We start from the raw sequence: 24084 nt of genomic DNA on the forward strand, positions 1-24084 counted from the left end.
CTGCACAATGGAAGGGCTTTTGCCATGCTGGATCCTGCATCCCTGAAAAAAATGTCCCCATTTTAATCAGTTAGCTAAGACGATTCACATGAAAGTCCACAACAGATCACAAGGCCTATTTCAAAAGTTCTGCAGAATAAAGTGGCTTTGCTCAGAGTTGGTCAAAAAACCATGGCTCGGGTTCAAAGATTCTGATGTGCAAGTAGGAGACCCTTCTGCCCATAGGTTTTCTGTTGCCAATTTCCCCTCTAAAAATCCACCTCAGGACTCCTAGTCAACCCCCTGAAGTTAGTGAGGACAGTTGTAGACAGAAAGGGAATCTGTATGTTTGCACTGGAGTATTTGGCTCTAACTATCTTGTTTGAGTGAGCTTGAGATAAATTAGAGCATGTGTGACCAGGAGCTCTTTTTCTGCCTCCTGAAGCTGCCTTCCATATTTATATACACTATCTCATCCTCTCTTTGACAGGGAAGACTAAGAAGTCGTTGGCTCTATCTTAACATTATATAAAGATGCAGATTATGAATAAACAGATGACATGAGAATAGTACAAACACCCCAAGGCGTTCATACAAAGCAGTAACAAATTTAAAGTGAGGGCAACTTCCATGCACGATCAGGCTCTGAGAATCCATATAGCAAAGACTCACGAGAAGCACATGCTTCTCAAAGGCGAGACAATGAAACTGAATATACAATACAAAATTATTCAGAAAGTGTATGTGTCACCTCAGCAATTTGTAGCAGGTCCTATCTAGTAAAAAGAAAGGAGGAATAACACAGCAACGCTTTTAGGTAGAGGATGCTTTTCGGCCTGTCCAAAAAATACATCAGGCAGCAACACAGCAGTGGGCTTCTCAATGATGGCACCAACTTTATGCAATACAAAAGGCACCAACAGTGGTTTGTCTCAGTTACCTTTTAAATACCTATTTTTTATTTTTTATTTGATAAGCATTCCCAGATAATTGATACCAGCTTTTATTTCACCTTCCACACTGCATGGTGGATGTTTTATGATATTTTAATAATACTGCTGTCCTGTTGCTGTTTCTGTAAAGATTTTTGAGATTGTGTATCAAAATGTGCTGCTATGTTTCTGTTTTGAAGGGATTGCATTGTTTTATTGCATTTATTATTATGTTTTATACTGCACCACATTGAATAATAAATACAAGAAGTAAACTGGTCCTTGCAAAAGAAGAACTCCTGTGTTGGGTAACAAAAAGGGAGGGAAAGGTAACTTAGAACTAAAAGCTTTCGAGTCTGCTGAATTCACTTATTTGCTTTTCCTCAAGCATATCAAAACAAGGCTGATTTTAAGTTAGTGTTCTTCTGTATGTATGCATGTTATTCTTCCTTAGGCACTCAAGGGATTAAGTATCTAATAAGCATAAAGCTATCTTCAGCATTTATTAAGAAATGGGGACAGCCAGCCGTGAGCATCGACTTGAGCAGGGCAGGGGTGGCAGATGGGGGTGGGGTGTTGGATAGAAGAGCAGTAACTGGAGGTCCTGCATGGTGTAAAACTCCCACTCATCATCTGAAACTAATTAACAAAAACTCCCTGTGTGTAGAACTGTTCCTAACATGCAAGGGGGGGGGGAGCCCCAACAACTTGGCAGCATGATAAAACATCTGTTTTCTCTTCCATTGCAAAGGGTCACGGCTAACAGACAGCCATTCAGAAAACATGTGACTGTATGGAAGACCCTTTTGCCAATTCGATCCTAGCTGGCCTGCCTTCCCATGGAAGCAGTGCTCATGTGTATCACTGAAGATGCACCCACAGTTAAATGTAAAACTATTCAGCTTCAGCTGCAGTGCTGTCAGTTACTGCTCCGACCCATTCAGCAAATGGGTTGAACTAGGCATCCATATATGGCTTTATTTCTGGTCTGGAACAGCCACAAAAATGCATCAGTAAAAAAGAACTCCCAAGTCTACATTAGTAAGCTAATTATCAGGGTCCTCTCTCTAAAAATAAAATAAAATAAAATAAATTAGCATGGTTATTGTTTTTGTTCATTGATCTCAAGGAACTATTTAAAGGTACTTTGTTACAATGAATGCTGTTGTAATGCTAACAGCACGGTTAATTGTTTAATCATATGGTTTTTGTCTTCACGCACATCCTGTTTTTCCTTTTAAAAAGTACATGAAGCATGAAGTTGAAATAATTGTGCTCCAAGACCGCTTAGAACACAGAGCTCACCCTTGAAATCACAATCTCTATAATTAGAAGTTCCCCCCTCCCAAACAAGTTGAAATACTAAGCCTCTTTTAAAAAAAAAGTGGTTGTATTTATTTAGTTTGGAATGGTGCCTTGAATTGCCTCTATTGTGCAATAGGTGCACAAAATAGGGGAAAAGATCAGCAGAGGCAGAAAACATCATAATTGCAACAAAATTCATATGTTATAGAAATTTTTATGGATGAATTGCAGCCACCGTGGATATACCTCCATGGCCTTTGAGGTCTGTGGCTGAATCCTTCATTCATGTTCCCAAATTTGTAGAGCCAAGTTGTAATATAAAGCTGGGCCTTTTTTTCTAGTTATCATGGAGTCTACATTATGTAATTCTCTGTCTGGGAACATTGGCTATGTAGCCTCCTATCATAGCTTCTGCTGATAAATTGTCATGCTTAGAATAAAGCAATTGAAATTGATGGGTCTTATATTAGCCACAACTAACTTACTGATTTCAGTAGGTCTGCTGTAAGCAAGGCTGGAACCAATCCAATCTGGCTGCTGTCATATAGGTGTCCCCCTCCTCCCGCTTAATATTTTAAAAATTAACCATTGCTCTAACAACTTTTGTTATGTTTTAATATACTTGCAAGCAGCTTTGCATTCTCTTTGCTCTGCAGAAAGGCTGTGACCCTCAGGAAGTTCCAAAAGATTAGTGGGGCTTATAGCAGATTTCCTTAAAAGACCATGTTAGTAGAAGCTCTCAGTATGCTGGGAGCACCAAAACAATATCCCAACACATGGGGACCACCATATGTATTTATCCAGCTCTCTTTGAAAGCTAGAGAGAGAGACAGGGAACACAGAGCCATTATGTTCCATGGGGATCACTTCCCAGTAAGTGGGTATAGAACTGCAGCTTTAAACCAGTTAAGAGAAAGGGGAAAATAAAAACCAAAAACCAAAAACAAGAAACACACCTTGCATTATCTAGTCAAATATAAAAAATGCCAACGGAAGCAAAGGTAACGTTGTATGGCAACATTTTCAGTAAGCATGATTGATAATCCTTTCTGGTTCATAGAACTTGATTCCATTGCAATGGCAGGGGAGAAAGTGCCATGTATATCATGGTTCAGTATGTTACTTGCTTCCCAACAAGGGATATACATAGGTAGTGAAGTGAAATGATGCTCATGTAACTCTTTCAACAACTTGCCACCTGAGGAAAGATTGCGCCCCTATCCCCCAAATGATCTAAGTATTGTTGGAGGAAACGTGTGTAGCAACCCACAATAATATGGGAGTCTTTTGCACATTAGTGCAAGTATGACCAAATTATTCCTCAGCTTTCAACTCAGTGCTGACAATCACAATCTAGTACTTCATTCATTCATTCATTCATTCATTCATTCATTCATTCATTCATTCACTGCATTCATATATGCCTTTCTGTGTGGGCACCCAAGGCAGCTTATGATTCTAAAGGACTAAAACAAAGTTAGCCCGATGGGAGGGGACAGTCCCACTGGAGCAGGCCCTAAATGTTGTCTGTGCCTGCCTCCCTAGCCTCTTCTTTCTCCTCACAGGGCAGATAGTGCCGGAAGAGAAGTCTTAACCTCATAGAGCTTAGCACAAGATTCCTCGATTCAATTCCATCACGGAACTTTCAGCACTGCTACTAGAAAGCTTCACTGAAAGAGAAAAATGGTGTGCCATTCATACTGGTCTTAAATCTATGTATGAACACAAAAGACAGTATCTGCTTCCTGATTATAGTGGCATTCAAACAAGACAAGCAGCATGGCTGAAAGGGGCCTTTATTTTTCGCCAGACTATGGTACAAGAACATAGCTGAGCAAATCTGAAACAGCGTTTCTTTTCAATTCATGAGAATGGAGACATTCCTAAGTGCCTTTTGGATAAGAGGACAACCCTTTGTATGAAGATGTTCAGGGCTTTGTTAAGAAAACAATGCAATGAGACCTTTTAGAAGCTCCACGTGTATTCCACTAACCTTATTTGAGAGGACCACAAAAAAGCCAAAAGTATTCATGGGGGAAAAAATAAAAATAAATAGTTTTCATTTTGTAAGAGGAACTCTCAATTAATTAAATCAATGGACATATACTGTAGGCATGTATAGGTGTTCAGACCTTATTTTAACATTGCATTGAGCTCATGGAAATTAGGTGGAGTAGGCAAATTAACACAATAAACTTAAGAAGTACACTTGAGTTCATGTAACAGGAATCCAAGAGACCAAGCAGTGGTCCAGAGTAAGTATGTTGTAAAAGACATCTCACTCTACTGTCTACGGTGATGTTCTGGTGTTTAAGTAAATATAATTGTGTGTGTATGTCATGATATTAGAGTAATTAAGGTAAATGTGTAGGTAATTATGGTATTTAAATTAAGGTATGTGTTAGGCTGGGAGAAGGAGAGAGTTCTTGGAATGCTGGAAGTGAGTGGTGACTGAATAAGAGTTTGAGAGGGAGCCTCAACACTAGTGTGAGACTGTTCAGAGATTAAGTTGAGTTTCAGACTGGGTGGTAGTTGGAGTGAGAACTGGAGGTGTTTAGAGTATGTTTGGGTGGTGGTAGCAGGGTTGGCATAATAGAATAGTATTAGTACTACATAACCATTGCTTTATATGTAACAAAGGGGGGGGATAAAACATAACAGAAACCATACCCTTCTGTGCACTAAGTGATCACATAACTTCTGTTTTAATAAAATTACTGTATTGCACAGCATCAATAGCCCTTATTCAAAATAGGAAACCTTTTGTTGAAGAGCAAACACATTAAGATGTCATTTCCTGAACCCTGTCATTTATATAACAATATTGTCAGTTGCCTAACTTTATAGCCCTAACCCCTTTAACCAGCCAACATAACGGTAAATAATGGTCCCTTGCATTACACAAAAAATTAAGCTTACATATGGGCTAAAACTACATTTCCTTCTTGATGCAGGTTAGTAAACATAGTGCTCAGCCTACAGCAAACTAGATGTACAGGTTCTAGGCTCGTGTTCTCTGTGACATGCTAGCTTTCTGTGTGAGATTTTCAAAATAAACAAGCAAAGGAACATTGAACCTTGTAAGCTTCTGTCTGCAATGGTTCAAACCACACACAGGTTTATCCTCTCCATCAGACAAGGTCCAGGCCACCATATAATCTAGAAAATGTGGTCTCTGCATGCCTGAACCAGGATGACATCTCTAGTTAGCCAACTCTGCTATTCACATGTGAAATATATTTCCCTTTCTCTCCCCTTTGCTGACTGAAACTCTGCTCATTCCAAATACTATGGAATTAGATGCTTATCACTCATCATATGTAATAAGGGTGATGAAATTATAGTCACATTGCCTTTTGAGTTTTATAAGTGGACCCCATCAGCACATACACATAGTTCAGAGCACTGTTGCCTTTTCAGATTTCTATCCTCTTGTATTTCCAACTTCCGTTTGAAATTTAAGAGCATAACCATAAACACATTGCTGCATTTAAAAGCATCACCACCCAAATTCACACAAAGAGGGCTCATTAACATTGGAGACAAATGTGCACTATTTCCAGTTTTTGTTTTGTGTGTTCCTCTCACCCGTCACGTGCCTAGATATTAAATATTATGACACCACCATTAACACAGAGACCCACAGAACAGCCATAATGCAAGAAAGTCATCTAGTAAGAGCAAGTGTGCATGCATGTGATAAAATGTGCATTAAGTAATAGACATATGGTTTTCATTTTGCTGTCCTGGAACCAATCCAAGGACATTTCAGGTTATTAGCTCCACTGTTCCTCAGTGGAGAATTTGGAAAAATATTGCCTAAACTGAAAAAAGCCACCCTGGTTTATACATTACTCAAGAAGAAGCAGAACGGACAAGAAAGGTGTGCCAGATTTGTTTCATATTTAATCATTCTGAGGGGCTCTCACATTAATTAGTCACTTGAATATTTTAGAAAGTACTATGTTTTCAAACTTGGAAGGATAGACTTTAAAGAATGATTGCAATATACGTATGTGCAGAAGACCTGCATCACTCATAGTTTACAATAGTTCCCATTATTGACAGCTGCCTGTATTATAATCTGTCACAAGTGGACAAAGATAAGGATCCAGACAGCAAAAGATTGGAGGATCAAAACATGGGAAATAGTAAATACAATAAAGTTAACTAACCTTGTGGAAAAGTGGGGTATGTCTATAATATATTAGTGCACCAGAGTACAGGAGTACATACTTTTCAGGATGTTGCAAGTCACTTAAGAAATTATATATATTCTGTTTAGGTAAACAGTATTGTTGGAATAGATTTGCAATTAAAATGTGTTGGCAGCTGATGACCACGCATCCCAGAGAGTTCTGTTACCTTTATATCTCTATCATTATATCTCTATCATTAATGTATCTCTTTTGTTGTAATTATATTTTGACTGACTTGTAGTTGGATAACAACAAGAGCACCCAGCACACCAATGGCTCCCACTTGCTGGTCTTATGAAAGTTTGACATACAAATAAAGACTATTCGAACTGCTCTGTTCTAACTCTGCAAAGATTCACACTCTTCAGTCATTTTCTACTTCTTTCATTTCATATGCCGTTACTGCAGAGAGGTAAGCACTGAATTACCATTGGAAGTAGGGGAATATGCTTTAGAAAAATAAAGTGTTTTGCTGCTATAACCAATACAAAATTTTCCAGGAAATGGCAGGGATTTTCTATTTAATGAAGTTCAGATTCTGAATAAAGTTTATTCCCGCCCCCCGCTGTTCAGTTCTTTCCACAAGAGTGCTCTTTCTCCTAATTTATATGCATTCTGTTGGCAACCTTTGGCCTTTGTAAAATGGGAACATTTGTAGCATTACCCAGGCTGACTTGAGTTTTATCAGATTACGTTTCTTTTGGTGGCTGAAATAGCTGATTCTAGATCAGCAGAACCTGACAAAAATACCGCAATTTATTTTTTAGTGAGTGAACCATGCCTGACATTTGGCTTCCTCCAACTCCAAAGTAAGCCATTTTCCTAGTCCAAGTTCCATGTGCTTCTTCCCTTACTTTTCTTCCTAAAGGTTTGTTGTTGCAAACCTTGGGGTTTCCCCTTCTCTACTGATAACCTCCTTTCTCTGCGTTGTTGTGCTGTTTTGGCTACATTAATCAACAACACTCATGCCTGGAGACTGGAATTAGAGGGAAAGATTCCAGGCATGCTCTGTAAGGTAGCCAAAAGTGGTGACTACTTCCTGAGTAAAGTATTTAGTTTCTCTTCAAGTGACAAATTGTCATCACTATAGATTTATGGTAACAAAATCTAACTACCCCAGGAGTAGTACTGTCAAAAGTCATCCTAGGTGATGGTTTAAGACCTTGCCCCATGAGCATGTTTTGTTCTTTAAAATGATGGAGGACTTCAAGTACACATGAGAAGGTCCATTATGAGAAGGCATTGATGAGAAAGCATTGATTTCATGCCAGGAAGGATTCACTAACACCAGAGTGTAGAGCAGGGGTGAAGAATATGTGGCTCCCCAGGTGTTGCTGGACTATAACTCTTTTCTTATCCCCAGCCAATATGGTCAGCAGTGAGGGATGATGGGAGTTAAAATGTCCGAAAATAACTGGAGGACACAGGTTTCTGAGGTTACTCTCCGAGTGGTCCAAATGCATTTATCTTACCTTTGCCATCTGTGCTTGGACTCCAGTGGCCTTCAGAGCGGATACTGCTTTCTGAGCTGCGGCTGGACTGTCAAAGTCTACAAAACCATAACCTGGAATTTAAAACATTTATTTATTTATGGGTAAGAAAAGCTGAAGTGTTCACTTTTTATTTCATCTGAAAGCTTAAGGGCAATGGCTTATAACATGCATGTTTTATTTCATCCTCATAACCATCCCCTGAAAAACGAGGATGAGGAAATAGTGTCTATGAAAGCACACTCTGCATTGTTTTCCGGATCTTCCAAAAGGCTTTTTTTCTTTAACCGTTACTACTGCACAATTCTATAGAAAAGAGTTGTTGTCTTAGTTTGAAACATTTCATATCGCAAAAAACAAATATCTGAGACGTTTGTTTGGATTTGGTTTTTTATTGGCACATGCTCCATTTACTGCCTATAATGATTCCTTGTTCAGTGCCATATATAAGGCTATCACTTGTAGCCTTTTACAAAAATTGTATATGCGCATTATTTGTACATCTACTGAATATACAATGGGCATTCATCCATGAATGGTGATATCTCATCGTGAAGAGAATGGCCAAATGTATTTAGCCCGTATTTGTTGCTAACCCTTATCTGCACTGAAATATGACTGCAATATCACTAAATACAACAACCTGCTTATCCAGATTTTTTTAAAAAACAAACAACAACATGTTATTCTTGGGCTGGTTCATACTTGCACCATGCCATGGTTCAGTGCTTATTATGTTGGCAAGCTTCTGAGAGATTCAGCAAAGAGTAGGGCCTGCATTCTCCCCATCACCCCATGGCCAAGACTAGTTTGAAAGAACCATGGGTGAGCAACATGCATGAACCAAGAATCCTGGTTTAAAACAAGCAACAGGCTGTTACAACAAGCCAGCTTCATAAACCATGGCTTGAAGTTGGCTTATTTAGCAACTAATCATTGGTTGTTGTAAACCAGGGTGTAATACGAAGTGGATATTCTTTGAAACTAAAAGTAAATTAGGAAGATGCAGCTATGCAGGAAGATGTGAAGAAGAGGATGTGTCTGAGCTCAATTAAAGCTTGCTCATGGTTTCTAGTGCTTTGTGCAGACCAGCAGATTTTCACTTCATGCAGTTAAATTAAAAGGAGGAATGCATGCTGTCTCCTTGGGTGGACACTCTCATCGCAGTCATCCTAGATAGGAATCTGGAAATCTTTATTAAACCCAGTCAAGGATTAGATGGCAACTGGGAGTGCACCCATATACTAAATTAAAGAGACTGTTTTGCAACTTCTTATATATTCTTTATTGATGGTGGTCATGGTGGTAAAACAGAGGAGATTAAGCAGTCTTTTTGGTGGCAGCACCCATAACCTTCCCTGAGCAATAAGGCATATGCCAATGCTAGTTCAGTTGCTGAATACGTTTTTATTTACTTTCGCCTTTGTTGGCCCTTGATGCCCATTGTTACAAGTTTTAATTTATTTGGAATATAGATTGTGTTTGGATTTTAATTTTATTGTGCATTGTATTGTTTTTTACTGTAGTGCATTTCCCCAACTATCAGAAATGTTTGAAATTAAGTATTTGATTAAAAGGGAGAAAGTCAACAAAGCCCTTTTTATATGCCTTGAATATGACATTTAAGGAAATGCAAAGCTTTACTTTGATATTTTTTAAAAATCACAGTAGATAGTATCCAACAAAGTAGTTCTATTAGTGCAAAGATTTCCATTTGTTCAATGGAACTTTCCCTCCATATCTTCACCTAGGGTGACATTCCCAACTTTGTTCTGGAGCATTGCGGGAAGTCCCAGAACAGATTCAGGGAGTGCACAGGGATAAGAGTGGGAGGTGAATTTTCACTGTGCAGTCAAAAGTCCTTGTGCTTATAGAGCTACTTCATTGGATACCCCCAATATTTAGTATATATATATATATATATATATATATATATATATATATATATGGTTTTCGAACAGCTTAGTTCTTGAACATTTTGGCTGCCAAATGCCACAAACCAGGAAGTGACTGTTCCTGTTTGCGAACTATTTTCAGAAGCTGAACGTCCAACGGGGCTGTGCTTTGGTTTCCAAACATTTCGGAAGTCGAACGGATTCCGTCCGACTTCCTAGGTACGACTATAGTGGCCTTCTGCAAATGGAGTCTTTCCATTCGCAGAAGAGTCTTTGTTCTAGCACATGCCTTTGTTAATGAAAGAGCAAGCGAGACGGCTTGTGCAGATTCTACCTTCCTTCTGCACTCATCTTCCACACTGTTCTGGATGGTCCCCACAACCTCCTGGGAAGAGACCCCTCACATGAAATGAGGAATGGCTGCCCGACTCATTTGACTAGTATCATAGGCCTGCGGAAGCTTGAGTAAGTAGAAGCTCACTACAGTTGCCTGCTGTATGTAGGTGGGAAGGTCATTCCACAGGCTGGGGGCCACCACAGAAAAAGTACTTTGTCATCCTAACACTGCAATCCTATACATGTTTATTCAGGTGAAGTCCCAAGTGGGACACTCCCACAAATGGGTATAGGACTGCAGCCTAATTTAGTTTAAGTAATTCCTGTTTTCAAACACTGGCTACATCTGAGCATTAAGTTTAGCATCAGCATGAAAATAATGTGGACAAATCCAATTAATAGGATCTCTTTTGAGATTAAAATTCTCTGTATGTGTTCTGAAATAACTGGCTTTTTACCACCAGCCTTTGAGTAAAATGTTTGGGTTCGGTTAATGATGAGCTTTCACTTTCTTTGTTCTTGCTTGTCAACTTTGTCCCTAATGTGGAGGGAGTCAATATTAGCCTTGCTAAGTTGGCAGATGCTTTCCTGTGCTTAAGAGTGGTGTTCCTCCCCTTTTGGAAAGAGGGGCTGCAACCTGATATGTCAGTGTTTGCCATTACGTTCCACCCACCACTCATTCTGTTAGGAAATGATCTAATCATAATTACACTGAAGGTCACCAAACTAAATTAATGCACCCGGTGTCTCAGAAAGAAGTTTATTGTTTCCCCCCAGCTATAATTATGTCAGTGAAAATGAAACCCTCCCCCCCCTGCTCCATTATATTCAAAAAGAAACAGAACACAAATACAATTAGAGGATTGGAACATGCAATTAAGAACTGCTTAACACTACTTCGTTCTAATTAATAAAGCCAGTTTACACAATATGTAATCTTTTCAGATACTTTCTGCCGTCAAATGGTCCTTTGTAAAGAGTTCTCATCTCGGCAGGCTAAGGGGGGGTGGAAGCATTTCAAACCTCCCTTTCTTCTTTGAAGCTGAGGCTAAATGGCAAACAGTGCCATGCATGTTAAATTTGACTGAAGTCATCTGAAGTTTTGGCACCCTGTTTGTAGGGCTGGGTACATTCCAGACCTACTAGGGAACAAATGCTCCAGAGTAATGCATGGCAAGACCATTTGTGTGTGTGTGTGTGTTTAAAGCAAATTTTAAAGGATATTAAATCAAAAATTAAAAAAGAATTAACAAGGAACATACCTTTGCATTTGTTTGTCGTTTTATCCAAAATAGCTTTCGTAGACACAATTTTCCCATATCTAAAATGTTTTTTCATAAAAGGAAGAAAGCAGAAGTTACACTTACAAAATTCCAGTACTAAGAATGAAACTGCAGTACTACTGTGCAACCCTGCACTTGTGAAAATACATTTACTCAATTGCTTTAACCTCCAAAAAGGAAAAATGTACTGCCCAACAACCCAATCCTACCCATGGCTGCAGTGACCTGAGTACACACAACAGGGCTTTGCATCAGACCAGCAATAGTGGCACCCACTGTGCCTACTTTCTATTAAACAGAAGGTGGGGGAACTGCATGCTTCGACTCCTTTATATTATGTAATACTGAATTGTGGGCCAGAACAGCTGGATTCCATCCTTTGTCCTTAAATTTAATCTGTGGCACTCCAAAGCATTTTATTTTGGATTTTTTGTTCCCATTTTTCAGAATTGATACTTGAGAGTAGTAGAGAGATGGTATGGTCCACAACATTTAGAGGGAATGTCTACCCCTGGTATAGACATTATGTAGCTAGATGGAAAAATGGTCCAACTTGATAGAAGGAAAAGTCCTTCTTATGTTCCATCAATTAGATCTGGGCTCTGATCAGAGTGAAGCCTGCTGAGTTTTATGCGCTTTAAGACATGTGTTTCATGTGGCTGTTGCATGAAAGCTGCACTTTAGGTTTATAGTACACTGCAATAAGGTACAGTTATACAACACAGCATAAAATTGTCCTTTATTTCCTGATAAATTTATTTATCAAGGAATATGCAGACTAAAAATATGAACTCACAGTAAGAACTCCTCCATTGCATTCCTGCAACACAAACTTGTGTTTTCAGGGCTACAAGCTAATAAACTTTTTTAAAAAATATTTTATCTAGTGGCATAATAATACCCACTTTCAAGTTTTCCAAGGGTGATAAAGGCCAGTAATACAGGGGTGGTAGTTTCCTTTCAGATGCTAGGTGCAGATGTATAAAATTTATAGAAAATTTGTTTGTGGGGGGAAGGAATGGAAATCTTAGAGAAAATAGGAAAATATACATTTTTAACACCATTTACAGATCAAAAGCCACTTGGTTTGTCATAACATTATCATGTTTGGAAAGTAAAAGTACAGTTCATTTATACAATACAGTACTTACAATTTAAAATTCCTTAACTAAAGGAATTTAATTTCATTAAAACAAATTATTATGTATTTTGGAATACATAATAATTGGAATACACAGTCTCCACAGTGCCAAGCAGACATAAAGCATTCATTGCCATAAAAAAGAGGGTTTTATTCTGGATTGTTCTATTTCATGTTTTAATGTGCTGTAAACTGCTTTGAGATTTGTTCTTTAAAATATAAAGCAGTACAGAAATGAATAATAATAATAATAATAATAATAATAATAATAATAATAAAGTCCACTGCAAAATCAAAACAAACAAAAACGGCGCCTAGACATTCCATTATGGCAACTGTAACCTATTTTTATGGCACCATTTTGCGCATATATATCTGGAGATGATGAACTAGGGAGGAGATGGATTATTCTGAAACACTTTTTGGACTTACACATAAAGGTAAAGGGACCCCTGACCATTAGATCCAGTCGTGATCGACTCTTGGGTTTGCAGCGCTCATCTCGCTTTATAGGCCAAGGGAGGCGGTGTGCAGTTTCTGGGTCATGTGGCCAGCATGAATAAGCCGCTTCTGGCGAACCAGAGCAGTGCATGGAAACGCGGTTTACCTTCCCACCCGAGCAGGAAGTATTTATCTACTTGCACTTTGACGTGCTTTCGAACTACTAGGTTGGCAAGAGCAGGGACCGAGCAATGGGAGCTCACCCCGTCGTGGGGATTCGAACCGCCGACCTCCTAGGCTCTGTGGTTTAACCCACAGCGCCACCCGCGTCCCTGGACGTACACATACTTCTTGCTTTAAAAAAAAATCTTCAAAGTAGCAGCACACATTCCTAAGAGGACATTGTGCCCTTTTTGATGGGTGGGGGACTGGAGGCAAGAGGTGCCAGGTCAGCAGCAGCTGCTGACTAGCTCAATATACCCCACATGGACCTGGGCATCATGTCATAGTTCCATGCCCACATGGGATGTTGCTGGCCAATAAGCAGCTGTGTGCCTGCACCATGGTGACCTATCTGCCCTCCACCACTGCTCAAGTCACCAACTGGTAATGTCATGTCCACATCATCAGCTACCACCTCTCATTTCTGCTAACATTATCTCACCTAAGAAAAGCCCTGCTGGATCAAGCCAATGGCCCATCTAGTCCTGTATGCTGTTTGTACAGCAACCAAACAGATGCATGTTGGAAACTTGCAAGCAGGATTCGAGCAGGAGAGAACTCTCTCCCCTCCCTTTGGTTTCCAGCAACCCATTTTCAGAAGCATTTCTGCCTCCAACCATGGCTGGTGCCTAGAGGCTGACCTAGAACTGGTGCAGACCAGAGGAATCTGATTGTTCAATGTCGCTCAGAAGTAATGTTTTAAGTATATTTAAAAATGGCTTTGTTGAAACTCCACAAACCTATACAATAAATCAAATCAAATATATGGCCAGCATCTTTTTTTCACAGATGGTTTTACATATGTTCTCAAAAAATGAATAGCCAATTTCTTTGGAAGATTCTATCACTATCTATCTTCTCTGCACAGAATGTGCTGGTTTTGAGAAGAGCAGAAGATCCATGAATTTTGTTTTCCCGCTCCTAGACACTTGGAATTTCCTCCAACCTCTAGTATTTTTCATGAGCTCCCTGCTACCATAAACAAGCATGATTACATCCCACCTCTCTCTTCAGTTATTTTCTAAAAAATAAGTTGGAAGGAAAACAACATGATCTACGTCTATTAAAGATTATTATACAAACCACATTCCCAATCATCACAGCAATACTTTTATTTAACTGGGCACATACAGTCTTGAAGCAGCTTTATACAAATACAAAAAATAAAATAAAATCATCATCATGAAATATTTTACGGTGATGTGGATCCTTAACAGTCAACGATGATTACAATCTTACCTTGGAAGTTGAATGGAATCCGTTCCGGAAGCCTACTCAACTTCCAAAATGTTCGAAAACCAAATTGCGGCTTCTGCAGCCAATCAGAAGCTGCGGAAGCCCCACTTCCAGTTAGGAAGGGAGGAGGGAGAGAGCAACCAAAGCAGGAGACATGGTGCCTGAATATTATCTGCAAATTATCTGTAAACTATCTGTTCAGCTGAGCTACCCCCTGGGAAGCTGACAGGTCTCCACCTTTTGTTCACAGCTATATTGCCTTGTCAAAACACTTATCACAATGTTATTTCAATACCGGTATTCAACAATATGGTGATTTATCGCACAGCCCTAGTGTGTGTGCATATATAATGTAAATAAGGATTTATTACGTATGCATTCTCTATCTGTTCTTTCATTTATTCCCCTATAGCTAACATTTTCACACCTCTTCTTGAGCTTCATAATTCTATATTTTTTCCTCTATAAATCTTTATGGATTGTTTCACATTCTACAACCCTTTCAATAAAAAAGGGGAAGGGAAGGCTGTATATGTAAGTAAACATTCTACTGCATGTAACACAATAGAAGAGCAGCATATGCAACTCTTTCTGCTCTGTTCAAGTCCAGATCACTTTTAAGTAACATCACTCAAGGTACTTTACTTTAAATTAAATACTTTAATAAGCATAGTGTCTTGGAATGTGTTCATCACACAAGAAATACAAGTCAAACCAGTTTCTCTTCACTTGAAAAAAAAAGTGAATGGGAAGCCACATCCCTGCACTATTCCTTTTACAATGGAAATATCTAGACAAGTCAAGAACAACAAATGCAGACTTCAATAACTCATGCCCAAATCCTCCAAGGGAAACATTTTGTCAAGTCAGGTGTATGTAGCATGTGGCTGGAATACTATGGCACATTATCACCCAACCTTTCTTCTAAGAAGTTCCATGTGATGTAGTTGGGGTTCTCTCTTGTTAACCACAGCAACTACCCTATGAGGCAAGTAGGTTGAGTCACTGCAATTTATCCAAAGCCATCCAGTGAACTTGATAGCTCAAGCAAGAATTTCATCTGAGCTACAAAACAACAAGCTCTAAGCACTGCAGCACATGCAGAAGCTGGTCTGTTGCACAAAGTATTTCAAGGAACACGTAAGAAATGTAGACAACTCTAAAGACTCAACTCTCACTCTTCACTTTTTTGCTATCAGCCGCATGTGCTAAAATGGACATATTTTGTTTATGCAGTGTTCAATTTATTCTATTCACTTTCAAACTACATTTTCTAAGTCTGTCATTCGCAATTACCTTCACCAGTTTCAATGACCTTTCATAAGTATGTCCTCCCCCTTCAGGAAAAGGCAGAGGAGAGTCACACTCTGTGCACTCTTATGTGGGAATAAACCCCACTTACTTCACTGTTAATTGGTACTCTTAATCAAAATCAGCATTAATTCAAAGAGAATGGGATCTTGGAATTCCCATTAAGGAACAAACATGGCTCCCCATATTTCATTCTATTAAGACAACGCCATTAAGTCTGCAAAAACAGTATAAACTGTTGCTTCGGTGGCTCTTAGAACACCAGTGCAACTTAATAGGATTATCCTCAATCATTCAATTCAAATGCTAGAATGTAAGACATCTGGAGCAGATCATCTTCATATCTGATGGGGATGCCAACAGGCTCAGGTGTATGAGCAACAAATACTGCGCCATATCTCAAGATAGCATCTCTCACATTTGGTTCATATCCTACTGATATCATTTAATGTGACAAAGACAGATTTCCCAAGCCCTATGAAACTGTTCACGAAACTCACTGATTTCTGTTAAGACAATTATGGGCAAGACATTGGAAACATTCCCAATCAACCACAATTCAGGAATGGTTATTAAAACATGTTAAAACTGGGCTGCAAAGGATTAATTAACCAAAGAGGTGCACAGGAAAGAAGGTTTGCAACAAACAATCAGGAGAAGATAAGGATAGAATTTTACGAGTTAATTATAAGATTATGGATAGCACTGAGCAAATGGCATTCCAATGAGAGTGCCAATTCATTATTATGAAATATGTGCATATATGTGTATAAATGACAAAGATGCAATTTCCCCAAAGATGGATAATTTAGGACAGAGAAATGGACTAGGCCTATAACTATGGATAATGGGGATGCTATTCCTTTAGGGAAAGTGAACAAAGCATTCTGGAAGCATGAGAGGAGGAGCAGAAGGCAGAAGTTCAGTCTCGTTCAAAGTACTAACATCAGTGTCAAAGCATGGTCCTGCATGTGTTTTCCCAAGAGGCTATGTAGTGCTAGAGGGAAGGGATACAGCGAGATGTGCATCCCACTGTGATAGGAATGTCCACATCACCTGGTGGCCAGCAGCATTAGTAGAACTTCAAAAGCAAAGTAGAATTTTATTCTGGAGTGTTTTGACGTATTACAGTATTTTAATATTTTTTGGGAAGCCGCCCAGAGTGGCTGGGGAAGCCCAGCCAGATGGGCGGGGTATAAATAAATTATTATTACTATTACTATTACTATTACTATTACTATTACTATTATTATTTGCATGTACCTGTGAGATGACTTTGTTCAAAGACTTAAAGGGGCCCCGATTATTTTCACAACATAAAATTAATTATATCCTTTAAAAAAATGTTTTTAACTGTGCTTCCCTGTTGGTATGAAGATTGACCCTTCAGGGACCAGGTAAATCTAACTTTATGCTTCATGGTTTCAAAGAAAATTAAAGTTCATGGTTGTTTTCTATGAAGTACTTATGCATAATAATAATTTAATTCAGTTATTAAATGTGTATACAGCCCTTCATCCGAAGACCACAGAGCGGTTCACAACACAAAAACACAAAATACTCAACAAAAAACCAAAATCAGCCATATTAAGATTTATAATTTAGAAGAATGAATTCTCTTGAACTGTGTCACCCAATGGCCATGTTTGCACATCATGTGAAGTCATACACCATGAAGTAGTGCATACAAGTGAATTGTATCCACTTTGGTCCTTCCTATTAGCTTGCAAAGGAAACAAAGTCTGGCTTAGCAGTATGTCTAAATTTAAACAAACCTTGATCAAAGAACAAAATTTGGCTTGCCAATCATGGTTTAAAGCTTACTGTGATGTGTGAATGCAGCCAATGCCTTTTGCTGGTTGTTTCATAACAATTTGTGTCAGTGCCAGATTTCTTTTGCTAACCCATCTTTGGATCCAACCCATGACATTTAAATTGTCTTGTGTATGCAAAGCTTGCTATGGAAAAGTTCAGCTGTGCAATAATTTTGGCATAGGAAATGAAATGAAGGCTATGCAAACAAGAGGAAAGGAGGGAAATGCTTTAGAAGTCAGGAAATGTTTCTTTCCTCCTGTTTGTAGAGACTGGGTACCAGCCTGTGTAGTCCAAAATCCAACTGGAAGTGCAATAACCCACACATTATTTTCGCCTTGAACAGGGATTTTTTTGGTTGTTTCAATATGGGGAGTGCATTTTGGTATACTAATAGAAGAACCGGGAATTAAGTGTATTATGGCTGTGTCATCTCTAGGACATTTTGAATAAACACATCAAAGTGCATTTCCTAATCATGACTATAAGATCTGTTACTGGTTTACAGAGAGGAAAGCAACAGTTTTAGTTACAGAAGTTTCAATGTGAAAGTTTCCACCAGACAGAAGACAGAGCCTGGCAAGACAGATCAAAGCATCCTTTAATTATTTTAAGAATATTGTCTTCCATGAAAACATGTGATACGGGCTGGATCCAAAGGACTATGAGTAGAAGGAAAATAGTAACTGGCTCTGTTCTGCAACACTCAAACAGATCACAAAGTGGGAGCAACTATGGCTCAGTGGCTCGGTGCATGCTCTACAAGAAGAACATCCCAAGTTGAATCCCCAGCATTTAGAGTTATAAGCAGGGAACTCGCCAGAACTGAGTTCTGGCACCTCTCAGGTGGGCATCATTGCCATTATAAGAGAACAAGAGAGACGTTCATGGTGAGTTCTGACACCTCTTTTTCTAGAAAAATAGCACTGGTTGTCAGGCTCAGGTAACAGGTGATAGGAAAGACCTCTGTCCAACTGTGGGATGCCACAAGCCATGGGAACATTGCCATGTATACACCAAGAACAAGCACACACACACTTCCTGTGGGAACAGAAATAATTTTGTTTTCTTTGTAAAGCAAGGCCAAAAGGTTAAGCTAATCAAGAATTTACTGTGTTTCACAGTAATGTGCAGAACACAAACAAATGAAAAATCCAACAAAATAAATATGATCCAAGCTTGCAGACAACCCTTTACTGACCAATGATCTCTAGTAATGAATAGGCAAAGCAAGATCAATAATATACACACAACTAAAGAGGGCCAATTACACTGAACAGTGAATTGTGAAAAATTAATGTGGCATTCATACAAGCAAAATTCATAGTTTGCTTTTTGTGATTTAGCAAGAGGAGAGTGTAGGAATCACTAATCTCAAAATTTGATTACTTTGGCCTGGTGATGGTGCAATGTTCTTGTTGTCTAACCATGTATAGGAGACTGGGATCATCTCATCTGAGAGCAACACACGTGCTATTCTTCTACCTCTCATTACTATTGGTCTTGAAACATACAAGAAAGAACATGAATAGGCTTAATTGGGACAGAAGAGTAATTGATGCCCTTATATTCCTATGCTCTTCTACTTAACTATTGTAAATTAAGTCAATTACCCTCCAAAACAATGGTCTGAAATCCATTATATATGGTGGAAACTTTTCCATTACTGTAGTTTTCCATAGGAAAATATTCCACCTTTGAAATTGATCATACTAACATTACACACACAATACAAACTGAGCAAATAGAAAAGATACAGTGTCTAAAAACCAAAGTTGTAATTATTTTTTCATAGCTTCATTTTTCTCTTAAAATCTAACTGCACACTAATGAGTTGTCTTTAACATTATTTACACATATTCCAATCAAGTAACAGTAACTACTAAGCCAAGCTCTGCCTTTCTTTCTAGTAGCACCCCCCACCCAATGCTGTGCAGCTGACTGGTTGGAGGAACATAGGAAGCTGCCTTATACCCAGTCAAACCATTGAGTCCATCTAGGTCAGCACAGTCTATACTGGTTGAGACTGGCTCTCCAGGGGACATTCCCAGCCATACCTTAGAGATGCCAGGGATTGATCATGGAGCCTTCTGCAAGTGGTTGTTGTACCACAGACTTATGGTCCTTCTTCAAACTTGGAGAGTACCTCTGATTCAACAGGAGAAACTAAGGCTAGCATAAAACATGAGGGAAACCACGAGGGAGAACACAGAAGTGCCTGAACACACCTAGGTGACTATCCTTTTAAAGTACAGTGGTACCTTGGGTTAAGAACTTAATATGTTCTGGAGGTCCGTTCTTAACCTGAAACTGTTCTTAACCTGAAGCACCACTTTAGCTAATGGGGCCTCCTGCTGCCGCCATGCAATTTCTGTTCTCTTCCTGAAGCAAAGTTCTTAACCCGAGGTACTATTTCTGGGTTAGCGGAGTCTGTAATCTGAAGCATCTGTAACCTGAAGCGTCTGTAACCCAAGGTACACCTGTATGTCATTCCCCTCTTAAAAGGCTAAGTTATTAGAATCCCAGTATTCTGCCTGCCCCACCAGAAGGTATTAAAAAGTAAAGAACAGTAGATCACCAGGACAAGATAACCAAAGGTTACATATATCTATTAATATGTATATAGCAGGTGTGGGGAGCCTATGCCCCCCTACAGAAAGTGTTGGACCCCCAACTCCCATCAATCCTAGTCCGCAAAAGTAATGGTCAAGGATGATGGGAATTGCAATCCAATAAATATATGGAGGGTCACAGTTCCCCACCCTGATGTGTGGAGTGTGCTTCCTTTCTGCAAGGGGAATTCCCAAGCCTGCACCAATACTGAACTGAACAGTAAGCTTGGCCTCAGAAAATAGCAAGGTTTAATGTACCTGCCAACCCCAACTCCCTGATGAAAGAGGGAAGGAATAGGTTTATCTTCAGAGCAAAAAGCTATTGTGCTCCCATCTGGCTTTATACTTATTTTGGCTTCCTCATCTCAGAGGTGAGTCTTCCCAGGTTGGTCACCCCAGGTCTAACACCATATCCATTTAAGACTATCTGGTGCTAGCCTCCCCTTCTCCCACCAGGCCTAATAGGAAGCATTACTTTTCTCAGAATTGGAGTGATCCCTGAAGTTGTTTTAACCAGGGACTTCTGGGGTTGATGCTTAACCATAACATATCAAATGAAGCAACAAACAAACAAGCTTAATGGATAAGCCCAGTTAGGAGCACCCTACTGGGAAAAGGCTGAAGTAATTTCAGAGGAAAGAACAACAAGAGGTTGCTTCTCTCTTGAATCTTACTGCCCAGTATAATCACTCAGCCAAGACTTCAAAGCAAGCACTTCAATATTAGCTGCAACACTGAATAAGACTATATTTAAATACATTAATCAAGATCAAAACAGGATCTTTGCCAAGTGGTAACAATTTACACCACAAAGGAATTCATTCCTTGGGTTATTTGAATTAAAAAAGATCACCATTTCCTCCTCTGATTCCAGAATTAGAAAGAGCTGTCATTAAATTGGGGGGGGGGGAATTATTGTTATTATTAAACTGAAGGCATTAAAGATGCTTAATAAGAATGATAAAATTAAAAGTACTGGAATAATTTAAATAAAGACTTAATCAATGGTTAGGTTTCTGAAATAGTTAATGTTGAAAGGCCATCAAACAGTGGAGTCTCATTCCTACAACATTGCTTAGCATCTTTGTTCAGCAAGCATAGCCATTATGCTCTTGGGTCCCATTATCCCCGACCACCTGATGAGAGCTGCAGTCCAACAAGATCTGGAAAGTGCCATGTAAGCGACTCCTGCTGTGTAGGATATTTTTTAAAAAATAAAATGATGCAAACATGCATTACTTAAAGAGTGTGGCTTAGCAGCAAAGCACAGATTCAAAGTCCCAGATTCAATCCTTGGCATCTCTGGGACTGTGGAAATCTCTTGTCTCAAATGCTGCAGAGCAGCTGCCTGTTGCTGTAGACAACACTGAGCTAGATGGCTCTAGTAGTATAAGGCACTTGGATGCATTCTCTGTAAGGCAGCTTCTTCCTATGTTCCTACAACATAGCAGTTTGCACTTTTCCCTTTTGATGCACAAGGCATGTTAATGAATGGCAAAGAGTATGCCAGGTAACATGTTCTGATATTAATGCAGAAAGATTTTATTATTTCTTATGCTGGAAGAGACTCTTGAGAGTCCCATGGACTGCAAGAAGATCAAACCTATCCATTCTTAAGGAAATCAGCCCTGAGTGCTCACTGGAAGGACAGATCCTGAAGCTGAGGCTTCAATACTTTGGCCACCTCATGAGAAGAGAAGGCTCCCTGGAAAAGACCCTGATGTTGGGAAAGATGGGGGGCACAAGGAGAAGGGGACGACAGAGGATGAGATGGTTGGACAGTGTTCTTGAAGCTACCAGCATGAATTTGACTAAACTGTGGGAGACAGTGGAAGACAGAAGTGCCTGGCGTGCTCTGGTCCATGGGGTCACAAAGAGTCGGACACGACTAAACAACTAAACAACAACTACAACAGTGCATTAAGAAAATTAACTTAGGCACAAAGGGAAGGATCTTTCTATATCTCCATTTCCCAGACCAGAGAACAGGATAAGTGCACACAGATCTGCTAATCAGCTGAGGTACCTCACTTTCTAACTAGTATCTTTTTTTTGCCACCCGGAAAGTAAGAAAGTGTGACTGATTCACTGCTGCACACCCATCTCTTTGTGGCCCTTCAGTAATCCAAGATCCAGCAAGGAGAAGAGTCATAGATCCGCAGCCTTGCCCATCAGTGGCTGTTGTTTGGAGGGAGGAGACAAAAGAGATTAATTCCCAACTGCATCCATGTCCTCCTTTTTTTAAGGACAGCCAATGGGAGACATGGTGCAGTGAGAAGATGATGTTGAAGCAAATATCTGTGCTAGTGGGGACAAACAATGCATTTGTGCATAAAACGCAACACTGAAAACTTTCTTCCCTGTGTTCTTCTGATAGAATGAGGATCTTGCCAGTTCAGAGACATGTGCATACTTCGTGAGTAAGAAGAGGTGGGTGCCATGCCACTAAAGGTGCAGCATTATGAGGCTTAACTGTAAGATTACTACACCAATCCATTAAGAGCAGTAGCAAGATTGGCAATGGTGATCATTATGATTAGGGTTACTTACTCAGTTGAAACTAGCAACATGTTAGCCCAAATGGAATGCACATTCTCTGCACCATGATCTCCTCTACACAAAATACTCAGTCATGACTTGAAGGAACAAGATCTTATTGATGGGGCTCACAAGAATGGAAATAGCACAGAAAGCGGAGGAAATTGTCAGTCAGGTCTTCTGTGCTCTTCTTGCCAATAAAGCATTTAAATCTTGCTACATGCGTCTTTCCTCATATCAACTGAAAAAATCAGTGGTACCAAGCCAAGCTGCCATTGTTTTTGGCATACATTTTAAAACCTGTTTTGCTGGTTTCCCATACTTATGGCTAAGTTTGTAACAAACATTCAAGTGTTTATCTTAATTTTGTTTACTTTAACTTTTTACATGCCACTTTTTCAGCTGTTATGAGTGGCCAAAATCAGCTTAGAGCTAAACTACTTGAATGTAATAATGATAAGCAGGTAAGAAGCAATGCAGCATGTATAATATTCCAAAGAAGAAATGGGAAAGCAAACTACATTGACAAACATCAGCTGGGCAAACATCAGCCTGCTGATACAAATCAGTTTTCACTGCCATAGTAGGAGCCAAACCATAATCAAGGGCAATGTGTTTCATAATCTGGAAATTACTATGGATAAGGCCCTCTTTGGCATCACCACCAACTAAGCCTCTTACATGTATTATAGACGGCAAGAGAGACCTGTAACAGTGGCAATGTGAAGTGCTCTTCATAAGGGTTCTAGGTAGTCAAGCAACAATACCTTCTTTCAGGATACACCATTTCATAGTAATTACTATCTCAGAACTATGCATTCATGAAATTGGGAGGCAAATGAGGAAAACCTAAGGTTATTAATTTAGTTACCCAAGCAGAAATGAAGACAATTCATCTAATTAAACAATGATGTAGAAATACCTGCAAGCTTATTGGTGCTACTCAAATTTACAAAAAATAGGCTACATGTGTAGCAGGAAAGCTTATTGCTGGACTGTTATATCTAAATGTTTTGCACATAAAGCCATCAACTCAGCTACCTCTTGGATTATGCTGGAACTACAAAAAAAGAGTTTTGCTTCCTTGGTGCTAAAGTGTTCAACTTTCTAAGGCTAAATGTGCATCTTTCTGAAGTTCAAGTAGGGTTATAAAGGCATAATTCCAAAAGATTTACAGTCTCTTTGGTTCATGTATCACAAAGCTAGTCTTTAAGAGACCGTGGTCCATTATTACATCAGTCCTGGAAGAGGACTGTGATCTGCAGCCGTAATTATATCACTAATTTTATTATCATAAGAACAGCTGCTTTTCTAATTGCAGTTCAGTTTAATGTCTATGTGTGGCAGCCATA

General features: G+C 39.3%; 1 protein-coding gene across 4 annotated transcripts in view; it reads right to left on the reverse strand.

Moving 5' to 3' along the window:
• The window catches only part of RBMS1 (RNA binding motif single stranded interacting protein 1), a 113903-nt gene that overhangs the window by 22757 nt on the left and 67062 nt on the right, over positions 1-24084 (reverse strand). For all 4 annotated transcript variants that reach the window (XM_083494902.1, XM_083494901.1, XM_083494899.1 and 1 more), the window contains exons 3-4: positions 11399-11457; positions 7888-7979 (exon numbers count right to left, since the gene is read on the reverse strand). In XM_083494902.1, the coding sequence (XP_083351028.1) occupies positions 7888-7979; positions 11399-11457 (151 nt within the window). The remainder of the gene's footprint in view (positions 1-7887; positions 7980-11398; positions 11458-24084) is intronic.

Source organism: Podarcis liolepis (assembly GCF_965112155.1).
Source record: "Podarcis liolepis genome assembly, chromosome: 1".
NCBI lineage: Eukaryota > Metazoa > Chordata > Lepidosauria > Squamata > Lacertidae > Podarcis > Podarcis liolepis.